The sequence below is a fragment of the Apis laboriosa genome, unplaced genomic scaffold, assembly GCF_014066325.1.
Source record: "Apis laboriosa isolate Shangri-la unplaced genomic scaffold, ASM1406632v1 scaffold34_cov151, whole genome shotgun sequence".
Lineage (NCBI taxonomy): Eukaryota > Metazoa > Arthropoda > Insecta > Hymenoptera > Apidae > Apis > Apis laboriosa.
Genome location: NW_025222928.1, coordinates 729,976 through 754,907, shown reverse-complemented (window position 1 = coordinate 754,907; position 24,932 = coordinate 729,976). Strand labels below are relative to the sequence as shown.

The 24,932-nt window shown below is 22.3% G+C and overlaps 5 protein-coding genes across 8 annotated transcripts; 2 read left to right on the top strand and 3 right to left on the bottom strand.

Annotated features, from left to right (window-relative positions):
* Positions 1–844: 844 nt before the first annotated feature.
* On the bottom strand, positions 845–3,841 carry LOC122714977 (beclin 1-associated autophagy-related key regulator). 2 transcript variants are annotated; one of them, XM_043936810.1, is made up of 9 exons: positions 3,475–3,841; positions 3,123–3,228; positions 2,932–3,013; positions 2,626–2,863; positions 2,334–2,515; positions 2,102–2,258; positions 1,830–2,006; positions 1,631–1,760; positions 845–1,545 (listed from the first exon to the last, which is right to left on the bottom strand). In XM_043936810.1, the coding sequence occupies exons 1-9, from the start codon at positions 3,672–3,674 to the stop codon at positions 1,381–1,383; spliced, it is 1,437 nt and encodes a 478-aa protein (XP_043792745.1). In that variant the 5' UTR covers positions 3,675–3,841; the 3' UTR covers positions 845–1,380. The 2 variants fall into 2 exon arrangements, with proteins under 2 accessions (XP_043792745.1, XP_043792747.1); XM_043936812.1 differs by having other exon boundaries at positions 3,123–3,220; positions 3,475–3,652.
* Positions 3,842–6,176: 2,335 nt separating this feature from the next.
* LOC122714991 (probable cleavage and polyadenylation specificity factor subunit 2) lies at positions 6,177–9,400 on the top strand. The gene is made up of 10 exons (XM_043936832.1): positions 6,177–6,424; positions 6,509–6,668; positions 6,774–7,125; positions 7,208–7,518; positions 7,604–7,863; positions 7,952–8,137; positions 8,218–8,587; positions 8,726–8,920; positions 8,999–9,136; positions 9,256–9,400. The coding sequence occupies exons 1-10, from the start codon at positions 6,276–6,278 to the stop codon at positions 9,346–9,348; spliced, it is 2,214 nt and encodes a 737-aa protein (XP_043792767.1). The 5' UTR covers positions 6,177–6,275; the 3' UTR covers positions 9,349–9,400.
* Positions 9,401–9,938: 538 nt separating this feature from the next.
* On the top strand, positions 9,939–11,343 carry LOC122715075. Its single transcript, XM_043936992.1, has one exon. The coding sequence runs from the start codon at positions 10,013–10,015 to the stop codon at positions 11,309–11,311; it is 1,299 nt and encodes a 432-aa protein (XP_043792927.1). The 5' UTR covers positions 9,939–10,012; the 3' UTR covers positions 11,312–11,343.
* A 574-nt stretch (positions 11,344–11,917) lies between these two features.
* LOC122714969 (NSFL1 cofactor p47-like) lies at positions 11,918–14,074 on the bottom strand. Of its 3 annotated transcripts, none has more exons than XM_043936789.1 (5): positions 13,722–14,074; positions 12,871–13,303; positions 12,500–12,788; positions 12,214–12,417; positions 11,918–12,135 (listed from the first exon to the last, which is right to left on the bottom strand). In XM_043936789.1, exons 1-5 carry the CDS (start codon positions 13,821–13,823, stop codon positions 12,006–12,008), a joined length of 1,158 nt encoding a protein of 385 aa, XP_043792724.1. In that variant the 5' UTR covers positions 13,824–14,074; the 3' UTR covers positions 11,918–12,005. The 3 variants fall into 3 exon arrangements, with proteins under 3 accessions (XP_043792724.1, XP_043792726.1, XP_043792725.1); XM_043936791.1 differs by having other exon boundaries at positions 12,871–13,206; positions 13,722–13,878; XM_043936790.1 differs by lacking the exon at positions 13,722–14,074 and adding an exon at positions 13,462–13,694.
* A 128-nt stretch (positions 14,075–14,202) lies between these two features.
* Positions 14,203–24,285, bottom strand: LOC122714917 (dynein axonemal heavy chain 7-like). Its single transcript, XM_043936699.1, has 2 exons — positions 23,658–24,285; positions 14,203–21,566 (listed from the first exon to the last, which is right to left on the bottom strand). The coding sequence occupies exons 1-2, from the start codon at positions 24,283–24,285 to the stop codon at positions 14,203–14,205; spliced, it is 7,992 nt and encodes a 2,663-aa protein (XP_043792634.1).
* Positions 24,286–24,932: the final 647 nt, after the last annotated feature.

Sequence of the window (24,932 nt, the reverse complement as noted above, 5' to 3'; positions counted from 1 at the left end):
ATATATATATATATATATGATATATATAATGAATAATGATAATATAATAAAAATAAAATAAAATAATTCTATATCTGTTTTTTCATTTAATTCAAACTTTAATATGTAACTTAATAAATAAACTTTAACATTTTTGCATATCAATTTTTATATTTGTTTTGATCTCTAGAATTGATTTTCCAAAGATCTTATGAATATATTCTATATAATTTATGCATACTAAATAGTTGATGATTCTAATTTTACAAAAAGAAATATTTAATTAAAAAAATATAGATAATTTAATACAAAAATTAATACAATACTTATTTTAAAAAAAATACAATAGTGTAATTATATTATGTCGGTGAATTTGTGCTTAAATATAATAATTTACAAGTTATATTTTTTTTATTTTTTGTTAGATTTACATAATATACTTTAACAACACATCAAATACAAAATTTATTTTAATGTTATATATGTTATTCTTAATTGTAACTTAAATTAAAAATCATTAATTCAATACAACCTTTTTTACATTCATAATATATATTGTCAGATATGAAGTATTTAACAAGATATATTCTTTGACATATAATCAAAAATATATGTGAAATATGGTATAATCATATCTATACAAAAATGATAACATTTTTAAGATATGATTTTTTATCAGAAACATTATACCGTTTAAAAAACATATTTAAATAGTTTTAAACATAGTTTTAATAACAAATTTTTTGATTTATCTAATTGTATATATTTTATAGTAAACCAAAATATTATTTAGCTTAAAATGTTACATTAGAACTGTTTGATAACTTAAAAATACATAGAGAATATAATGATAATAATGACACTATTAATGCGAGGAAGTATTTTATGTATATGTTAACAAATACATAATTACACGAAGTGCAGTGAGTATAAAAAAGGCAGTCGTTTTAAACTCACATCTTAATAATGAATCGTATTAAACAATTATTGAAAATGTTTGCGTTTGTTTGTATGTATGTATGTGTGTTCAAACATTGTTTGTACACTTACAAAATTTGTACCATAGAATTACGATCTATTATGAGCGTCCTAAAAATATATGGAATTATATTACAAGTAATAGCACAAATTAGTATATATTGCATAAATAGTTTAAAATAAAATAACTAAATCGTCAAATCTTACAAAATTTGTTATCACGGAATTAAACTATTTCATGTATTATATATAGTAAGTAATAAATTCATATTTACAGTATATTATATTTTTAAACATTCACCCCTCAACTTAGTATTTCACATTTTACAAAGAATTATCAATTTCTTGTCTTTTCTTACATATGTTTTCACATATGTAAATACGATTTGTATAAAAAGAGATTTGTTATTTAAATAGAACAGTCTATTTATTTGTCGTCCAACCACGCCAAATGGAAGCTATACTAGCTGCTGCACTTGTAACTAAACCTCCAGCAACACTTTGATTCACTTGCATACTAGATGATTGTTGACTAATCATTGCACCAGGGATGGGAACTACCATTTCAGGACAAGCAACATTTGGAACCTAATAAAAATAAAATATTTATATAATATAGTTAAAATACTATATTATATAATAATCATTAATAAGTAAATAAAATAAAACTCACAGCTTCCCAATCCCAATTAAAAGTATCTTCTTCTTCATCAGAAGCAGAATCATCACTATTTTCTAAATCGGGAACTAATTGACTGTGCAATTTTGCTACAATATTTGAATCTACTTCCATTGGACCAATTCTATTTCAATATATAAAATATATTGTTATATGTATGTTATTGTTACAACAATAATAAATAAATATATACCTTCCAAGATCACTAATTTCTGTATTGAGCAAGTGCATTAAGTTTTGTAAAGTATGCATTGGATGTAGAACTGCAATTTTAGTATTTTGTGTAAAACATAAATGTAATACATTACTATTGAGCCTTGCTACCTTTTTGGCAAATTTTTGATCTGACATTTCATTTCCACAAAATTCTCTAGAAATGTTTAAAAATTAAATTTTTATAAATAATTATTTTATTTCAATATTTAATGCATTTGCATAAAAAAAAATGAAATATTTTTCACATACCCATAAGCAAGCTTATATGGTAATCTTACATTAACGTAATAAGCAATAATATTAACCAACTGTGTTGCATATGTTAAAGCAGCACTGATATTGTATGCTGGATTGTGCATTGCAGTCTCTTTATTTGCACCTGGGACTCCATCTTTGTTTGCTGCCACTAAAAAGTATGCTTGATATTTATATAAATCATATAATTCATTAAAAAAAAATATGAATCAAATAATTTATATACCCCATAAAGAATAAGCACTATAATCTCCGCTTCCTGGTAAAGTTGGTGCAATTATACGATGCTGAACTTCTAAAGCATTTTCTGTATCATTAATCCATCTACCTCTAACATATGATGTTCCAGATGCATCTGCCAGTGCACAAGTCACATCTGAACTAGTATCTTCCTCACTACTACATAAACTAAAAACAAATAAAAAATATTTTTTAATAAATATTTTAATATTCTATAAATACTACTAATTTTTTAATATTTAATATTTTTTAATTTTTTAAAGATAATTAATTATTACCTTCTATTAGGTTGCACTTTGGATAATGGAAAAATATATTGAATCAATTGTTTTGCAGCAGTTCTAATAACTTTTTTCAACTGCTGCCTTTTTCTATCTACTGCTTCTTTTTGTTTTTCTTGTTTTGCTCTTAAACCAGTTACATATCGATGTAGTTTTTCAATTCGTTCTTCATGTCTAGGTAATCTAAGAGCTAACTGAGAGTTTACATCTTTCAGAACATTTAAACGTTGATTACCTATACATTATTAAATTTCTTTAAATGTACCTATTTTCTAAATATTAAAAATATTAATAGAAATATACCTCTGTTTATACTTTGCCTTGTTTCATTTACTAATGATTGAAGTAGTCTAACTCTCTCTTTGCAAGTATTTATATCACATATCTACAATTCAAAACATAATTAAATATAATAATGATATAAAAATTTATATATCATTTTTTAACAATTATTAAATTTAAAGTATTAAATATAAAATAAAAATATAAAATACCAATTTATCCCTTTGTTTATATTTTTCAAGAGCTTTTACACATTTTTCTTCTAATTGAGCTCTGGCAGCTTTCAACCGTAAAAGTCGCAATTGTTTATCTGCAAATCTATTCAGATATAATATAATCAGATATAAATCAGAATAAAATATAATTTTTTATTGATTACTTATTAATATGAGATATTTTAACAATTTTCACAACAAATTTTCTTTTATGATTTAATAAGAATAAAAATTATATTGCATTTAACAAAATTATAAAAAATATTTAAAGAATATTTGACGACAAATAAAATTTTAATACATAAAAATAAATGGTCATTAAACACCTAAATTATAAGTATCTATTTACCGTTCAGAATAAACAGAAGTTGAATGAATAAAATCTCCATTTTGAATACACTGACGACAATAAAAAATTCGACGACTATTATGGCACAGTGGGCACTTCAATAGATTCACGCTTAAACGATTCGAAACGTCTTCCAATTCTGACGAAAGCTGAAAATCTGCAGGTGCTGTACAGGACCCATCAGAACTGCTTGTCGCCATAACCAAGACCAAGAACAATAAGCTTTCGTTTGTCTGTTGTCACTCATCAGCTGATCTGCTATTTACTTATAATCTCCCGCCACTTTCTATATGATATTGTTTTCATCGCATATCTGTACTTTTATATTTATTCATATTACATACATAAAATCTAACTTCACCCAAAATTTCTTATAATTCGATGAATAATTCTTAAATTATAGAAAAAACAAACTTAAATCTCTACTTACGTATCTTATAGCTGTACCGTGACAGCAATCACGTTGAAAAAATCCCGTTATGCTATAAGATAAAGAGAGAAAGAGGCAAAAATTGAACATATAAATTTTAGAAAGATTTGTAAGTATAATTAAAACGATAAAGAGCATAAAAATTAATTTAAATAATATTAAAATTTTATTTATTTCAAAATATATGAAAATCATTAATAAAAAATAAGTTATTTATATTATATTTATTTATTTATTTATTCAAATTATATATTTTATGTTGATTTTTAATTATTAATTATATTTACTATAATATGTATATTTTTTTTATAATTTATACATTTACAATTATACAATTATAAAATATTAATTATAACCACAGACTAGATATAGAAAAGATTTATCATCCAATATATTTTTGTGTCACATAATCCGGAGTTACACACATAGCATTTATTATTCTCTCATGCGATATTATCGATTTAGAATGAAAAATATAGAAAGATATGAAATAATAATATAAGCTATTATAAGAAAAAAATTATTGAATTGTAATAATTAATTATAATAATTTGACATAAAAATTATTAAGAAAATATCGATCTAGTAATACAAAAAGCATATTATTCTATATAAGAAAATGTTGACATTTATATATCTATCTATTTAAAAAAATTCATAATATCAAATACACTTTTCTTTAAAATATTTTTTAACTATTCAGTAGCATTCATATATAGTAATAAAATATTTTTGGATTATTTTATTTAATTCATTATGAAACTTGCTACATATATTTACTTATTCATATTTAAAAAAAAATACGAAAATATATATAAAATATGATTTTTTTTTCATTGAAAAAATCTTTTTGATTCATAAATCTATTAGAAATGTTATTTATTGTTACAATAAAATATAAAATAAAGAAAGCAAATAATGGGAAAAAAATTTTTTGAAAAAAATTTTTGTGCCATCTTTTTAAAAAAATGTACAAACTTGAAATATGTTGAGCATTCAAAAGATGACACAAGTCATTAATTTTATATCGTTATATATAATTTGTTTTTTTTTCTTTATATTAGTTTCATTTGTTAGAAATAGTACTAATTCGCATATTTTTATACTATTTCTGTTTTGCATTATACTCTATATGCTTATACTATGTAAATTGTAACAAATTTAAACCTGTGATAGCTGATACATCAAAAATATCAATTTTTTTAATAACATAATATATATTCGTATTTTTATATGTCATATAATTTATAGAACATATTTTTGTATTTCTATATATATATATATATATATTTTAATTTTTTTTCTGCAGTTTTCAAAAATATATTTTAAAAAGTTAAGTATACAAAAACTAAATATATAGGAGATTAGTATATTATTTCATAATATAATTTTCATAATTAGAATTTATTAAAATCTTGAAAAACGAGAAATGACATATTCTTACCAATAAGTTAACTTAAAGAATAAATATATATAAAAAATAAATACATTAAATTTCACAAAAATTTTCATATCTATATCTTCTAAATTTACTATGTGCATATTTCTTGCAATAAGAATTATTTTATTGTAAATGTGAAATATTTTTCGATAATTTTTTTAATTTTAAAGAATTTAAATATACTGGTATAGTTGTTTATATGACTTGCTTTGTACAATCGTTTTTTTGTAGAATCTGTGATTCTATACTAGCTGTATTATATACCCATAGTTATATTATCTATTTATGTATAATATATATAGTATATATCCATAATACCCATATAATAACTCATTTCAATTATTGTTAATAATAAGCATTAATTAAGTTTTGTAAAATTAAGTTTGAATTCCAATCCAATAACGTTGCATGTGACACGAAAATGACAAAAAAATAAGATAGATTTAAAATTCATAACACGAAAAAATATTATTTTTTGTATCTCATCTGTGCCATACAATAATAAAAAAAATTCATATTATATTATTTTATATTTTATCTATTCTATTTCTAAGTCATATAACATTAACATTATTTATTTTTCTTTATTAGAAAATACCGGGATATTATCTAAAATTCTATTGTACCATTTGTTGATCATTTTTTAAATTTAAAGAAAATTTAAAGAAACATTTTAAAATGTTTTGTTTCAAATACTTTAAGTAATTAAAAATAAATAAACTAAAACGATATAAATATCTTTTAAAAAATATTTGTAATTTTCTAGAAATCATAAACTTAATTTTAGTTGATTAAAAATCAAAGGAGTATAATTATAAATAATAGGTTAAATTGTAAATATGTTTTGTAATTAAAAAATAAATTAAATGAATTGAAGATATATATATTATTTATATATATTTTAATAAGTGAGGAGAAAAGATAAAAACAATGACATCAATTATAAAACTTCATGCTGTTTCTGGAGCTATGGATGAATCTCCTCCTTGTTATATATTGCAAGTTGATGAATTAAGAATATTACTTGATTGTGGATGGGATGAAAATTTTGATCAAGAATTTATAAGAGAATTAAAACGGTAGATAATATGATATTTTAAAAATTATAAAGTAAGTAAAATAAGAAATTTAAGAATAATAGTAACATAATATTATTCTTTTAGTCATGTTCATCAAATAGATGCAGTTCTCTTATCATATCCAGACCCATTACATTTGGGTGCTTTACCATATTTAGTTGGAAAATGTGGTTTAAATTGTCCTATATATGCTACTATCCCTGTATATAAAATGGGACAAATGTTTATGTATGATATGTATCAGGTATTCTTGATGAAAAAAATTTTAATCAAATTTCAATACTTTTTATTGTTTTTATAATTTCATCAAAATAAATTACACAGAATAAATATTTATATATTTTTGTAGTCCCGTCATAATATGGAAGATTTTGATCTTTTTACACTTGATGATGTTGATGCAGCATTTGATAAAATAGTTCAACTAAAATATAATCAAAGTATTTCAATGAAGGGAAAAGGATATGGAGTTACTTTAACACCTTTACCAGCTGGTCATATGATTGGAGGTACTATTTGGAAAATTGTGAAAGTTGGTGAAGAAGATATAATATATGCTGTAGATTTTAATCATAAAAAAGAACGACATTTAAATGGTTGTGAATTAGAACGATTACAAAGACCATCTTTATTAATAACAGATGCTTTCAATGCTACATATCAACAAGCAAGACGTAGAACCAGAGATGAGAAGTTAATGAGTATGAAAATAAATTTTGTTTATAATTCTATTAATAATATTTTATAATATTATATTACTTGATATTTAATAATATTTTATAGCAAATATTTTACAAACTCTACGTGGAGGTGGAAATGTTTTGGTTAGTGTAGACACAGCTGGTCGTGTATTGGAATTAGCTCATATGTTAGATCAATTATGGCGCAATAAAGAATCTGGTTTACTTGCATATTCTTTAGCTCTTTTAAACAATGTTAGTTATAATGTTGTTGAATTTGCTAAATCACAAATAGAATGGATGAGTGATAAATTAATGAGAAGTTTTGAAGGAGCTAGAAATAATCCATTTCAATTCAAACATTTACAATTATGTCATAGTATGGCAGAATTAAATCAAGTTCCTAGTCCAAAGGTTAGAATATTTATTATAAAATTATTAATTTATATAAATATTAATAAATAATATAAATGAAAATAGATTTATATGTGAATTCAAGGTTGTACTTGCAAGCACTCCAGATATGGAATGTGGTTTTTCAAGAGAATTATTTTTACAATGGTGTGGTAATCCCCAAAATAGTATTATATTAACTAGTAGGACATCACCAGGAACACTTGCAAGAGATTTAGTAGAAAAGGGAGGTAATAGAAATATTACATTGGAGGTAAAACGGAGAATAAAATTAGAAGGACTTGAGTTGGAAGAATATCAAAGAAAAGAAAAATTAAAACAAGAACAATTGAAACAAGAACAAATGTATATAATTATAATATATTATATTATAATATAGAAATTGATATTTTCATAGATACTATTTCTTATTTAAATACTTATTATATTTCAGGGAGACTGCTGATATAAGTTCTGAATCAGAAGATGAAATAGAAGTTGGTGGAGGAAGAGGAAAACATGATTTGTTAGTGAAACAAGAAAGTAAACCAGGTTTTTTTAAACAAAGTAAAAAACAACATCCTATGTTTCCATTTGTAGAAGAAAAAATTAAAATTGATGAATATGGAGAAATTATAAGGTATTTATTGTATACATTTATAATATTTTAAATTAATGATAATAATGTATAATTTTTTTAAATATTTAATTTGTATATAGACCAGAAGATTATAAAATAGCAGAAACTATGCCAGAAGTAGATGACAATAAAGAAAATCTGGAAACAAAGCAAGAAGATACTGCTCATCATCCAGAAATACCTACTGATATTCCAACCAAATGTATTCAAGTTACACGTACAATGACAGTTAATGCCTCTGTTACATATATAGATTTTGAAGGTAGATCTGATGGAGAATCATTACAGAAAATTTTGGCACAATTAAGACCAAGAAGAGTTGTACTAGTTAGAGGATCACAAAGAGATACTGAAATTCTCGCTCAACAAGCACAAAGTGCAGGTGCACGTGTATTTATTCCAGGAAGAGGAGAAACATTAGATGCTACAACAGAAACGCATATATACCAAGTAATATTTAGTTTATCTTAATTTAATCTTTATATAAATGCATATATATATATATACATATATAATATATTTATTAAAATTATAATATAAAAAATTATAATATAATAAAATATAAATTATAATTTTATATTTAATTAGGTTCGTTTAACTGATGCACTTGTTAGTGGTTTAAATTTTTCAAAAGGAAAGGGTGATTCTGAAGTAGCATGGGTTGATGCAATGATAACTGCACGTGATCAGATATGTCGAGATGCTGTTGCAGGTACTGAATCAAATGATTCAATAGATCAAAGTGATAAAATACTCACACTGGAACCTCTGCCATTAAATGAGGTATTATAAAAAAAAAAAAAAAATAAAAATCTTATATTTACAATATAAATGTATTATGACTATATTTATGATTCATAGGTGCCTGGTCATCAAACAACATTTATAAATGAATTAAAATTATCTGATTTTAAACAAATTTTAAATAAAAGTAATATTCCCTCTGAATTTAGTGGAGGTGTTTTATGGTGTTGTAATAATACTATTGCTGTCAGGAGGGTTTGTATTTAATTTATTTAATTATTATTATTTATGTATTAATTTATTTAATTATAATTATAATTAATAATATAATTAATAATAAAATAAGAATTTTTTAAAATTTAATGTTTTTTTAGCATGAAGCTGGAAAAGTAATATTAGAAGGTTGTATTTCAGAAGATTATTATAAAGTACGTGAATTACTGTACGAACAATATGCAATTGTATAAATTATTATCTTTATACTAATAAATATAAATTTAATATAAAAATTTATATTTGTATCTTAAGTTTTCTTATTACTTAAATTATTCAAATATTATATGAATGAGACAAAATAAAAGTATAGGAATATTAATAAATTTAATCAAATGAATAATAAATATTTTTTATATGTATATTTTATATTTCGATCATTTCAAAAATTGGCGCGAAAATTTACTAACCTCATACTTTTCATTTAGTTATCGAGTATTTAAATTAATCTTTAGTAACATTTTTTAAATGAAAGTTATTAAGATTATATTCTTAATATTAAAACAGTGTAAAAAATATAAATTTATTAAATCATAAATTCAATGGTAAATTATAAATTAAATTAAATTATATATAAAATATTTCAAAAATAATATACAATATCTCAAAGTCTATCTCAATATCTAAAATTTTTAAATATATTATTTTTAATAGATTATTTAAGTAAAAAAATTTAAATATATTATTTTTAATAATAAATTTAAATTTATAAAATTTGTATAATAATAATATCTAATTATTTGAATAAAATTTTTGTTCCAGAATTCTATCAATGCCTGAGATAATTTAATAAATTATAAAGTACTGTATATTAATTGATAAAATTATTTTATCATTTCTTATATTAGATTTTGAAATATGCGAAAATATTATCAAGCTGCACTTGTAATAATTGCTATAATGAGTCTTGTGTCTTTATTATTTTATAGACATGAATATAACAAGTTAAGATATGTTTTAGAAGTTTTTAATTATTTTGGTAAGCCAAATCAAAAAAATGAAATAAATTGTACAAATAATATACCAATATTTACAAAACTTGACATGAAATTTGAAGAACCACTTTCTTCTTGGCAAAGATTAGATAATGATTTATATGTTTATTCTGCATATAATATACATGATAATGAAATTCAAGTAATAGGTTTTGGTTCATCAAATAATATTAAGAATATGCAATGTGCAATATTATTTGAAAATGAAACTAATTCAATTTTAGGAGATTTTAGTTATCTCTTAATTGATGATAATTTAAATATTGCAAATATTGATAAAAATTTTAATTATAAAGGATATCATTTTTATTGTGCATACACCAAAAATAAAATACCAATAGGAATAATGTTTTTTATAAAATCTAATTCAGATCTTAATAATGTGCCTATATTACCAATCAAAAGTCAATCACATACTTTAAGTTATGCCAATACTGCAATATGCATTACACCACCATTGACAAAACCAATACAACCATTACAAATGATTGGTTTTATAAAGTTTCATGATATAATTGGTGTGGATAATTTTATAGTATATGATTTTGGTATTCCAAATGAATATAATAGTAAACTTAAAGAATTATCTAAATCTCAAAACTCATATTGGAAATTTACATATACAATAGTGCCATGGAATTTTCCTTTTTCCAATACTCATCCTACTATAATAAAAAACTTGATACAAGCGGATTGTTTGTATCGTACATATAATAAAGTTATGTATATCATTACATTATCTTGGGATGAATATATAGTTTTAAGATATCATCATTCCCTTACAGACTTAATGAGAGATTTTAAAAGATCTAGATTAAAAGCTGATCGTTACAAATTAAAGACATTAACTTTTTGTACAGAACAAACAGATAATCTAATCAATAGAAATGTAACATTTATGATATTTAAAAAATTACATTATGATTCAAGTATTCCTGATAGTCAACCAATTTATATCTATAATATGCATGAAATATTAAAAAAAAAAAATATATATACACGAGCGATTGGAAAAGATTTAATTACGTTAAATCGTTATCAATATTGTTTTGAAAAATCAAATTCAGAAACAAATGTTGAAGATACTTCAATTTTAAGATTCATTGAAGATATACAAAATTCACAATTTAGAAAATTTATATTAGAAAATAAATTCTTTTAGAAAGTGATTTAATATAGCAAATGATTTAATATATTTATAAAATAAATTTAATTTGAAATTTAATTTTAAGTCTTATTTATATATATCATATATAAATGAATAATTAAAAATATAAGAATATAATTATATAATATTATATATATATATAAATTTATTATATTGCATAATTATTGATTTTTCAATATTTATGATTTATATATAACTATTTTTTCCTAATATTATTTTTTGTATTAAATACTTTTTACATGGCAATACATTTTTTTTTAGTTTAAATACTTTATTTATCAAAAGAAATAGTATAAAAACATTTTCATAACTTATTTAGTACTATATTTAAAAGGAAATTTTATGTTTATTACTAAGTGCTAGTTATTCACACATATAAAAATTATATATAATAAATACATATAAATTGAATGATTTTATTGCAAACTTTACAAAGGTTTTGTAATTTTACTTTATGTTAATTGAAATTTTAATAATAGATTTGTTTTTAATAAAATATTTTTTGTATTAGAAAAAATAACATTATATAACAAAAACTGTACTTAAAATTAAAATAAACAATAGTAAAGTGCCATTCAATTACTAAAATGTGTTGAAATGTGTTTTTCAAATATTTCAATGTATATTTAAGAATTCTCTAATCAATACATCACTTAAACTTCCATAATTAAGGCTCTAAAGAAGACATTTACTTCAGTCGTTGAATTATTGTTGTATTTTGTAAACCAGCTTCTTCAATAGTTTTATCTTCTGTGAGTTCCTTAGTAGGATACATTGTTAATAAATTAAATTCTCTCATAGCATATTGAGGTCTCATACTGAGAAAAGATTAAAGAATAATATATAAAAATAAATTAATTTTCTTAATACAGATGAAATTATATAAGAAAGGATACGTTATTATATATTGCCTCAAATCATTAATAGTATGAGTTAAATTAAATTGAGCTTTTACACTAGTCCCATCAGCAAGACGAATTTGTAATGTTGTCACAGGTTTTGATTCATCTAAATTTAATTTTTGTTTTGCCTGAGATTCATTTGCTGCTTGATCTGCAAGATCTGTTGGTATTGTCATACCAACTGTAGCTGGAGAAGGACTAGAAAAGAATTATCAAAAATATATAAAAAATAATTTAATAAAGTATACTAAAAAATAATTTTTCCATGTATATTATATACCTTCCTAACATATGTCCTTTTCCACTAAAAGCTTTCACTTTAACTTTTGGAGGAACATATGTTTCATGATGATGATCTTCCATATCAAGTCGTGCTTCAGTACCTTGTATCTCTTGGCGTATTTCTGCTGGTATTTCACCTCGTTTTATAGTCTCAAGAAATTCTCTATTTTCTGGATCACTATACAACCGAAGTTCAGAATCATTTATAGTGAATCCATCTTTCCATAATTTCAAAGTAATTAGTCCAGAATTTGTCTGTTGATTATTAGATGTTGTAGCAGTAACAACTATAAAAAAAATATTTATTTTAACATAATATAATTTGTTACAAAATAATTATTTACTTTATTGCAAAATAGTTTTATTTACTTTCAGTATCTGAACTAGTTTGACCTAATTTATACCCAGTACCACTAAAAGTATTTGGTCTTTGTTGTCCACTTGGTTTTGATTCTACAGCAATTGATTGTCTCTGACAAGACTTAAACATATCACTAACAATATCCTTTTTCTTTCCTGGTCCTAGAATTTGTTGTCCAGTATGTTCAGAACCACCAGCATAAAATGCTTGGCCTTCTTCATCCTCAGGGCTACTCTCTCTATCTTTAAGATCACTAAGCATTGCAAATTTAGATTTTGGTTTTATTTTTTCTTTTGATGATTTTCCTTCCATTTCTGATGATTTTACACTTCCTGCGTTTTTATCTGAAATATCAGTATGTTCTTCTTCTGATGTACCTTCAGTAGGTTCATTAGACAATGAAGGTAAAGCAAGAGGATAATAAAATGTGTCAAGAGCAACCTAAAATATTTTAAATTGACAGATATATTAAGATATATATATATAATAAAATATTTAACAATAAATTCTATGATTAATAATTATTAAAGTATTAATTTTTTGACAATTAATTTTTTTTTAAATATATTGACAATTTCTAAAATAAAAAATCTAATTACTTTAATTATATCATTGCAACATTATTATTATGTATTTATATGTTGTGAAATATATTTTAATTAAAACAAGCCTTTAAAACAGTAACACAGCAATAGTTATGCTCTAAAATATTATTAAAAATACGAAATTGTGAGTTGTAAGAATATTAAAATTTAATAAATTTAAGGTTACAAAGCCAATATTAAAGATCAATGAAAAAATATAGTTATAATAGTCTAAAATTATAACCTTCGTATTAAAATAAAATATGCTGCCTCACCTCAAGCTGCCAATTAGATAACTCAAGATAAAATCGTGCTTCTTCAGGTTCAACCCCAGTTGTATCTATAAATTGCGAAACTAACTCGTCATGGTTCTCCATTGAAAGGAAATATTAAACCACTCGTAATATATAGCAATGTATGCTTATGATAATTATTGTAACTTTCAAAATCCTTCTTGTAATAATTTCCTTTGTTCAGTTAATTCAACTTTACGTCAATTTCTTCAATTTACCTGTCATTCCTTCCATTTATATGGAACTGAACCGGATATATACACAGTGAATGAATCCGCGAAATGTTTAAATATATATTTTAATTTACTTTTAATTTTTTAATTATTTTTACAATTATATCATTTTGATATAATTTCATTTATTTTGTTTGTTGTATTTTAAACATATTAGAAAATATTATTATAAAAATTATATATATATATTAAAAAAAAATTTTTTTTATTTTTTATATAATTATTTAACATTATAAAGTATGATATTTTGATATATGACAAAATAAAGCTGTGCCGCATTTTATAAAATGAATTGGAGATATATTAGTTTTCAATGGTATGCTGGTTATATAATTCTTTGAAGAAAGTTCAATACTATCAATATGTTGAACAGCAGTTATATAAATAGGACATATATATGTTTCTTGTATATTTTTTTTTATTCGTGAACACTTAAGATATATAGGTGGCATATTTTGCCAGATTTCATTTGAAAAATTTTCGACTAATATATTTTTTTCTAAATTCCATCGACCACCAAATATATATAATCCACATATTAAATATGTATCAACATTTTCTTCGATTTCTTTATTCGTTGTTATTTCAAAATAAAAAGCAATTTCTTCAATAGGTATATTATACTTTTTAGAAAATGTAAATAATATTGCAGAAAGAAACATTTTACAATTAAATAATGCATCAAACCAAATATTTTTAGGACGTCCTTGATTAATCCAATTTTTAATAAAATTTGCATGTTTTAATAAATTATCGATGTAATGTGCTAAATTTTCAGCAAAAATATTGATTTGTATTTTTTTCCAAATTCTTGGAATTTTATTTTTATAGATTTCTTCGGCAAATTCTTTTATTGAATCCGTAAAAGGAAGATAACCATTCAATGTTAATTTTAGAGTATTCAATGTTTCCGTTATAATTTTTAAAATATGTTTTAATGACTTAATTTCATAAAGAAGAACTATTTGTAAAGATTCTTTAGGCATAGAAGTACATTTTTCTTCAATTTCATTAATTTTAATCGAGTCATATAATTTATCACTAATATCATTGATTAAAATTAATATTTGATTTTCCTGTATTTGTTCATTTAATAAAGAAATTGGAGAATTTATATATGAAAGAAATGATATCAATTCTTTAGCTATCATAGTATTTCGAGTAATAATACTACTTTTATTATATTCAAAAATTTGAGGTAATAAATCTGATGGAAATTTCTTAATATGTTCAATTATATGAAAGTATTCACATCTTTGTGGTATTAATTTTTGTATATCATTTGAATGCATATATTGTCCATTTTCAATTATATTAGAATTACAATAATCATTTAAAAGATATTTTAAATATCTGCTGTCAAATTCATCTTGAATTTTTCCTCCATAATTACATTCTCCAATAAAATATAGAAGAATATCAAAAGGTACACAATCTGTATTATTTATGAAATTTTTTAATTGCATAATAGATATTTTAAGATCAGTATGTTCAAAGATATATGGTACATTCCATCCTTGAATCCTAAAATTTTTTTTTTCTTGTATAATTGTATGAAAAAGACATATTCCAAAAAGAAGTTTTAAAAAAATTTTATCTTTTCCAGGACAACCTTCAAAAAATTCTTTATTTATTATAGGTTCAGATTGATAAATATTCAATAATGCTTCTTTGATATTTAAAGGATAATCATACATGATTTTTATACTATTTTGCAAGATACTAATTGGAAATTTATTCGTACAATAGCTAGATAACCATAATCGAAAATTTACAGATACATTGAAAGTGCTACAATTTTCATAAATTTTTTCAAGATAAGTTATCCAATGAGTTACTAAATGACAATTTTGTAAAAACACCCAATTTCCCTCTCTCTGAGCTTTTTGTATGAGAAATTCAGCTTTTTCTTCTTGACCTTTACTCATAGATAAGGAAACAAATTTTGATAAATAGCCTTTAGTTTTTGCATATGTAGAAATAAGAGCTAATGGTGTTACACAAGCAGGTAAAATAAATAGAAGTGGAGTTAAATAATTAGATTCTGCATATGATTGAGATATTTTCATTTTAAGAGAATAATTTTGTATATTTCCTAACATATTTTCTATCATTTGCATAATTTGTATTACAATCTTATCAGGATGTAAAATTTTTACCAGAATAAGTTTTTGAAATGTAGATAATGTACTATTCCAAGGTTTTGGTATCAAATGATCTTCAAGTGATTCAGAATTATAGTATTGTTTCCAAACTTTATTATTATAACAAAAATCATCTGCAAGATTCAAAAAAGAAGGAAATGTTTTACTTAGATTATAAATATTTATCCAAGTATTATATGGAAGCCAATCAAATTTAAAATTTGGAACTGTATTAATATGATTTATGCTTGGTCTTATAAAATATTTAATTTCTTTTTCAGTTGTTTGTTGATTATTCAATAAAATTTTAGAACATAATAAGAAAGAATATAATATTTTATGTTTTTCTGATAAAGATCTACAAATACTTGAATAAAAACTATGAGTAAAAGAAGATTTCAAATATTTTAATCGCTTTTCAAGAATAATACTCTTATTTGAATCTTTAATTGATTCTCTATATAGTTGCATAAACCATGCAAAAGAGAAACGATACATATGATTTATATATGGCAAAATATTTAATATATCAAATAAATCTGCACAATATTTAACAAAATGTACATAAGCATTTCGAAATTTATTTATTTTCATTGACATTGTTTTTGTTACTTCTTGTTTTTTCATAATACTTAAAAAAAGATTTTTTGATGTATCTAAACTTTTTATAGCAATTTCATCTTCAAGAATGTTTGTTGTTGTAGAAGATAAAATATTTAAAATAATATCTTCCTGTTGCTTTAATACTTTTTTATTATTAGCATCTTCTATAAGTAAAGCTTCAAATTTTTCTTGAAATTTTGGCTTTTCTTTGGAAATAATAAAATCAAGAAGTCTATCTTGAAGAGCTTCATTCGTAATAGAAAAATTAATTATTGTAAGTTTGCTAAATGTCTCATATGAATATTGAGGATTGAGCAATCGCGTTGTAATATATAATCGAAAATCAAAGGAATATTTTATAATACCAAAACCAGTATCTAAATATGAAATTTTTTCAATATTATAAATTTTTTTTAAAAGAAAAGGATCTAATGATATTTCTAATTCTTCTCCTACATTTTCAATTAATGTAGGAATACCATTTTCAACATTATATTGAATAATTGATAAATAATTAGAATCAGTAAGTTTAATAATTTTAAGATCATTTTTTTTTTCAATTCTTTTAATCCATTCATTTGCTTGATTTTGTGAATCAATAAATAAAGGCCATAATTTGGAATTATTCATAATAATTGCATTTTCGACTGAAAAATTATTTTTAGATAAACCTGAAAAATACCAATAGTTTATATTATTGTCTTCTCCAAGTATATTTACTAAATTATAATTTTTACTATATGATATTTTTAAATCTTCTATGTATTGTTTCCACTGTTCTACAATTTTATTACGAAATACAATATTATATGATGCTATATAACTTATAATTCCACAAGTTAATATCATATCTCCCACAAGATTATCATAATTTATTTTAAGATTTTCTGCAAGCTGTATCCAACGATCTTTTTCTCCTTCTAAGCTTGCTATTAAATTTTCTGCTTTATAAAGTTTAATAGTACAGTTTTCTACTTCTTTTTCTAATTTTATTTTTTGTTGCAGTGTTTCTTGAAGACTGTTATTTAAATCACCAAATTTAACATTTAACATAGAAAGAGTTTTTCGTTTCTTATTTAAAAAAGCTTCAGCTTCATTACATTCTTTTTGTGCAATAAGCAATTTCTCTTTCTTAGGAGCAACTGCCTTTGCAACTTCATCATAAGATACCATTGCACATACCCATTTACAAAGACCTTCTGCAGCACTTGATGCTTTAGCAACAATATGTGGTTTAAAATTATTATCTGTTATATATGTTTTTTTAATAATTTGTATAATATTAGATGAAATATTATCTTTATCATAATCTTTCAAAATTTGTAAAAAATTCATATCACTTAAAATGCGTTTACTTGGACTCCAATAGTCTATATATTTTTTACCTGTAATTGTATCAATAGCTTTATCTGGAGGAACATCAAGCATCACACATATTGCAGCCATTACTAGTTTAACAGTATCAGGAGGATTTTTCATAGCTTTGACCAATGTAATATCTGTAGGTTTTAATGTATTTAATGCAGCAATAGCATCTTCTAAGATTGGAATTGCTACAGCTAGATCAGCTTCACATTCTAATTTCAATTTTGAAGCAATTTCTGTTTTTTTATTTGCTATTTCTTCTTCTTTTTGTACAACAGCAGTTGCTTTTTCTATACTAATATTTTCATTTTCCACTTCTTTCATTGTAATAATCATTTTCTGAGCAGATGATTCTAATTGTGGTTTTAATATTGTTAATGTGGTTTTCATTTTTTCTACTTGTTGAGCTGCTAATTTTATCTTTTCTAAACCTATTAAATATCTATTTTTCATTGTAATGATATTTTTTTGTTTTTTACATATCAGATGAACATATAATTTCAACATATGTAAAAATGTAGATAATGTAACATGAATTTTCGTACCAGTTTCTTTATAATATATAATGCTTACTTCTTCTGCATAATTATGTAATTGTATGCAAATTTTAATTACATTTGATTTTATATCTTTTTCAATATCAATATCTTGAATATATTTTAAACCTATTTGCATAAGTGTATCTGTTGGCCACATTTCATACCAATTTAATGTACAATATTTTATTAATTCTGGATACTTATGTAAATATAATCTTATTTGATTGTTTGTTGCAGTAAAACAAATTATAATATGAAGTTTATTTTTACATTGCTCTAAAAAATAATTCATTACAGCATGATTACTTATTTCTTCATTTTTATTCTTATTTTGAGCGTGTAAACGTATCATTTCAATAATATTATATTTTTCTTCATTAGAAAATAGATTAGGTATTTCTCCAGTAGCCAATAAACAACAAATATCATGAAGAAAATTTTCTCTAACTTGTTTATCTTTTAAGAAAAGTATAAAATCTTGTTTTAAGTTAGCAAACTTTTGTAAAATCATTTTTATATCTTTTCTCCACATGTTAAAATTACAATAAGAATGTACAGAAGGTTCAAATAATTCTTGTTGCTGCATATAAGCAGCAAGAGTCACTAAGGATTTTCTCCCAGATCCTAAGCTAGAAATGATTAATAAATTACTACCTGGTATGATCAAAATTCTTGAAATTTTTATCAAACATTCTAAAACATATTGTGATATTACAATATCAATATGTTTTTTAACATTAATATTATTATATTCATTTAAATAAACAATAATTTTATTTTTTAATTTTTCAATAGAATTAATTTCTTCATATTTTTTATTTCTATCTTTTTTTGTATCTATAAAAGAACCGAACATTAAATAGTAAAAACTATCTTTTGTAATTTTATTATCAAACTTTGGTAAATAATCGAAAACTGTTTCAAATGAATCTTTAAAATATCGTTTGCTAATTTCTTTAATTTGTAGAAAGAGCCACTCTTTGTCATTATTATCCAATATTCGATCACCAAAAACACGCCATATTTCGTGAGCCCAAAGCCGCATAAAAGTAGCTTTAGTTTCTATTGACTCTTTTTGAAGAAGACTACATCCATTGATAACTTTAGCTATATCTCTTATGCTAAATTGATACTGAAATTTAGTAGGTATTGGTCTTAAAATTTGAATTATAAAATTATATATATCAATTGTAGCATTAGTTATACTAGTTACAGTACTTAATATATCTGCAGTAAAAGAATTTTTTTTTAAATTATTAAAAAGTATATTCGAAAATATTCTAAATATAGTATCTACAGAAGGTTCATACATAGTATACAGATTAAAATATCTTAAAAATCTAGGACACATCTTAATTGAGATATTAGAAATAATTGATAGTGAAAACATAATGTCATGAATAAAAATTTTATCAGGTTCATTAATATCATACAAATAACCATAATTATGATATTGTCGAATAAGATCTAAAATATTATTTATTTCTGATTTATATTCATATTTTTGTATATTAAGATCCTCTATAAAATTAATACAAAATTGATTTTTTGGAGGTCCATAATGTTTTTTCCTAATTTTATTTAATTTTGAGATTAACAATTGCTGTGTTTTGACAGCTGTACTTAAAGAAATAAAATTAAATAAATTGGAACATATTCCTTCTGGTAATTTATTTTTTAATAAAATTTTTATAAAACAAGTTTTTCCAATAGATACATTTCCACAGATAATAAAAGGTTTTTTGTATTTTATATGTTTTAAAACTATATGATTATATTTCATTGTATTAACTGTTGGTACAAAAATTTCATTACAATGAGAATTTTCTAAAATTTTTTCACTTTTTAATATATCAATACTTCCCCAATATTTCCAATTACCAACACCTTTAAAAATATAAAAATTATCTTGTATTAAACCTTCATGAGGTAATGTTATTTCAAAATTTTTTATTATTTCTGGTTTTGGGTATTCTTTGTTTATTCCACTCCAAAGTGAAATACAAAAATTATTAAATTTAATATGAGAATCTACATCTAAATTTCCTCCTAATCCCCATATTACAGATAATATAAGTGCAACTTGTGCCCATATTAAAAAATGAGTAATTTTTCCTTTTTCTTCTGTATTTTCTGATAAAGCATCTCTCAAATACATTTCAAATAAATTTAAAGTTGATATTACATAATGTAAATGACCAATAGCTAAAGTTACAATACAATTTTTTTGAATAAATTCCAAACAAGGATTTATTATCCAATCAAAGAGCTCATATAAAACTTCTTCATATTTATCATAAATATTGTGCTTAGAAAAATATGTTTTAACATAAGGTTTCCAATCAATAGAATTTGATTCAATATAAATTATACCACAAGTTGATAAAATAGCAGGAGAAATATCTTCCATACTTATTGTTTCAAAGATAATGGATATAGAATTTTGCATATTAATTTTTTCATCTGATGTTAAATATAATATTTTATTTGTGTCAAGAATTGAATATAAATTCTCAATCCATATAGTATTTAAAGATCCATCAAATATTATCCATCTTTTATCAAAGGAATCATTTTTGGAGAAAGAATTAAGTATTTTAGAACATATTCCATTTTTCCAAATTTTCATCTTTTTATCAAAATAACCAAAAAGATAATTAATGTCAATTGTAGTTGGAACTATTGTTTCTATTTTTATATTAATACCAAATTCAATGCCTTGTTTATATAAGTATTGTAAAACAATTTGAAGAATATTTAAAATTTCTGTTTTTCCAACAAAAGGATTGCCAACAATCATTAAAGATTGATAAACATGCATTAATTCAAATAATTGTATAATTTTAAGTTTGAAAATATCATGAATATAAATAGATTTGGATATACATACATTTTCAAGAGTTTCTAAAAATATTGTATAATTAGGAGGCAACAGCAAGATATCTGGAAACATATAATGAATTATATTTCTAAAAATATGTATGTCTATATTGCAAAGTTTTGGAAGATTAATATCAATTAATGAACGTAAAAGTAATACAATTTCATTTTCATCTGGAAAGTTTCTTTTTAAATAAATTATAGTTTTAACAATTACTTTTATAGAATATAAATTAAAAATATTACATGAATGACACCACAATTGTTCAGAAAATATTTTATATAATGTAATTAATTTTGAAGTTAATAATTTTGAATTAGATATACCACCAGAAAAAAGTTTAATTTCTACAATTCTATTCATATCTGGTATCATCATAGATACTGATCTAAATAACACTTTTAAATTATCTGGTAAATAAGAATATTTAAAAAGACCTAACTTTGTGATAATACAAACATGTCCAATTTGATTTATTTTTAATGAAGAATCTTCAAATATTACAACTTTTAAATTTGTTGCTATAATTTGAAAAATAGAAGTAAGAGTTTGTGTAATTCTTGATAGGAAATCAGTTTTTAATGTTTCAAAATTTTTAAAACAAAGCCAGGCTCCAGAAGAAAGATATCCCTTAAATATTTGAGATAAAAAGTCATAAGATATTATATTAGTACAATTAAAAATATGAAATTGTACTGCAATAGCTTTTGCTAAACTTTTAATTGTTTCTGATTTTCCTGAAGCAGGTGGTCCTATAATAGCTCCAAAGAAATTATATTTATATGCTTGCATAAGAGTATGAAAACATCTATCTGTCAAAGGAGTATTAATTATACATTGTTTGTAATAACCATATTCATATCCATATTTTATAGTTACATCAAAGGTTGATATTTCTACACAATTTTCTACTAAATAATATTGTAACTGTGCAATCCATTCAAAGTCTGTAGATTTTGTAATATTTTTATCTAATAATAATTTAATGATATCTTTTTGTTGAATTAATATAACAATTAAAGTCATTAATAAATTTCTCAATCTTTTTATTGAATAATTTTTTAATTCATTAATTAAACTATTTAAATGATTAATATATTTTGAATGTAAAAAATTTAAAACTTTAAAATCAAATGACATAAAACATTTGTATATTTCATTAGTCCAATAAAGTTGAAAAGAACAAACAATTGCCATACTTGGAAAATTTATAATGCTATTGTATGCAAATGTTTTATTAAATATTTCATAACATTGTAAAATATTATTTTTTATTGTGGAATTTATTTCTTTTTCAAAATATGTCAACCATTTTTCTTCATGATCATATTGTACATTAAGTAAAATTGATTTCTCTAAATGTAATTCTTCATTATAATCACCAAAAATAGAATAAATATAGTTTTCTTTATTAATTTTTATTTTTTGTATATTTTCAAAACATTTTTGTATATACATATTTGATGTTTGTAAATTGTAAGGTTTAAACAATATTTCTTCTATTTCATTATCAGAAAGAAAATAAAATCTTGGAAAGCATAGTCTTTTAGTTTCTATATAATTTTTTAATTTTTGATATATACATTCAAGTGTTTCAATAATATCAAGTAAAGATTTTGAAATTATTGTATTATTAATTTCTGCAAAAATGGGAGTTTTTGAGAGTTTATCTTGAATATTTTTCAAAATTTTTTTGGTTTTTTTATATAAAAAAAATTCTTCCGATAAATGTACTTCTATGCTAGGATGACAAAAAGTAGAATTTAAAGAAAATAACAATATTTGTATATAATCCCATTGATTAATAATTTCTTGAATTTTAGTAAGAGATATAAAAAAATCTGTCATTAGTGAAATTATTTGTTTGACAAAATTTGAAGTTTTCATTTCTTCTATTATTATAAGATGATCTTCTAATAGTAACTCTATGTCATTTAAATTAGAAAATATATTCATTCCAGTTTGTTTATCAAGACTTATTTCAAAAGAAATTTTATTCCATTCTTTAATCATTTTCATTAATTTCTGTTGCATCTCTAATTCTCTGTTAGCACTTATACTAATACTTTTATATTTCTCAATATCATTCATTAAATTATATGAAATAATCTTTCTTAAACTAGTTCCTGCATTAGGCATAAGATTAAACTTACATATTGCAGACATTTCTATCCAATGTCGTTTTTGTAAAGCTGGATTACACATACATATTACTAATGGTAAATATTGTTTAAAATCATTTATACTATTAAGTGCTTGCCAACATAATTTTAATGGTGCAGGTTGTTGCATTGGATCTGGATCATCTGGAATTCCAGAAAATTTAAAATGTTTGTTCAATGTTGTATCCATTTTGATCTTTATTTTAAATGTTTTATTCATTTCAGTAATTTTTTCAAAGTAATTCAATGTTTTGCTTTCTATAACAAGAATATCCAAATATTCAAAAGGGCCATCTAACCATATAGAATGATCTCTTTGCCATTGATAAATAATATAAATAAGATCATAGAATGATATGATTATTTCATGTAGTTCAATCACATTTGAAAACTCAGTTTCAGAAAATTTAAATAATGTTTCTTCTTTATTAATTTTTTGTATTTCATAATTAATTTGATTTATTTGTTTAAGAAGATTTTTATAATATTCAACATATTCTTCAATTTTATTTATATCATCCATATTATTTAAAACATCAAGTTGAGGAATAATATTGTCAATGTTAATGTTTAAGTTATTTATTCTTTTTTGTATATCATCTTCTAACTCATTTTTCATTGCCTCACACAAAGTATTACTTTGTTTAAATATTGGCTTAATTTCATATAACCAATTAATAGTTTTTTTATTTAATTGAATGTGATTATGTGATAAAATTGTTATTTCTGATAATATGTTTAACATATATATTGAATATTGTATTTTATTTTCTAATTCTTTCATTAATATTTGTGATGCATATGAAATATAATCAATTAATTCAATTAAAAATTGTGGATTTTTTGGTATATTTAATGCTTTTGTTTTTAAATTTTCAAAATCTGAACAAATGGTTTGATTAAATTCTTGATGATACATAATAAGTTTATTTAGCAATATATTTTTAATATCATAAAATTCTTTTTTTAAAGATTCTTTAGCTTCGCGTTGTTCTAATTTTCCTACTGTATGATATGTATTTTCTATCATTGCATTTAATTTTTTTAAATAAGTATTATATTTCTGTATATGTTGAATGTATAAATCAAAATCTATTTTTTCTGATATGAATGATAATATTTCTTTTTTTAAAATAGATGTACAAATAGGATAAAATTTTTCAATGATATTTTTTATATGATTGTTTATACTTTGAAATAAATTATTTAGAATAATTTGCAATTTCTTATGAGATTCTTGAATATAAGAATCTGGTAATTTTATTT

What these genes read in the sequence shown, in the direction of transcription:
- LOC122714977 (XM_043936810.1), bottom strand. Translation starts at nt 3,674, where the DNA reads ATGGCGACAAGCAGTTCTGATGGGTCCTGTACAGCACCTGCAGATTTT. An exon ending in ATAAACAAAGGGATAAATTG is followed by an intron (nt 3,014 to 3,122) that starts GTATTTTATATT and finishes TTTGAATTGTAG; the next exon opens with ATATGTGATATAAATACTTG. An exon ending in TTAATTGGGATTGGGAAGCT is followed by an intron (nt 1,546 to 1,630) that starts GTGAGTTTTATT and finishes TATTTTTATTAG; the next exon opens with GTTCCAAATGTTGCTTGTCC.
- LOC122714991 (XM_043936832.1), top strand. Translation starts at nt 6,276, where the DNA reads ATGACATCAATTATAAAACTTCATGCTGTTTCTGGAGCTATGGATGAA. An exon ending in TTATGTATGATATGTATCAG is followed by an intron (nt 6,669 to 6,773) that starts GTATTCTTGATG and finishes ATATTTTTGTAG; the next exon opens with TCCCGTCATAATATGGAAGA. An exon ending in CAGAGATGAGAAGTTAATGA is followed by an intron (nt 7,126 to 7,207) that starts GTATGAAAATAA and finishes AATATTTTATAG; the next exon opens with CAAATATTTTACAAACTCTA.
- LOC122715075 (XM_043936992.1), top strand. Translation starts at nt 10,013, where the DNA reads ATGCGAAAATATTATCAAGCTGCACTTGTAATAATTGCTATAATGAGT.
- LOC122714969 (XM_043936789.1), bottom strand. Translation starts at nt 13,823, where the DNA reads ATGGAGAACCATGACGAGTTAGTTTCGCAATTTATAGATACAACTGGG. An exon ending in TATCTAATTGGCAGCTTGAG is followed by an intron (nt 13,304 to 13,721) that starts GTGAGGCAGCAT and finishes AAAATATTTTAG; the next exon opens with GTTGCTCTTGACACATTTTA. An exon ending in AAAGGACATATGTTAGGAAG is followed by an intron (nt 12,418 to 12,499) that starts GTATATAATATA and finishes ATTCTTTTCTAG; the next exon opens with TCCTTCTCCAGCTACAGTTG.
- LOC122714917 (XM_043936699.1), bottom strand. Translation starts at nt 24,285, where the DNA reads ATGAAAAATGAGTTAGAAGATGATATACAAAAAAGAATAAATAACTTA. An exon ending in GATAGAAATGTCTGCAATAT is followed by an intron (nt 21,567 to 23,657) that starts GTAAGTTTAATC and finishes ATATGTTTCCAG; the next exon opens with ATATCTTGCTGTTGCCTCCT.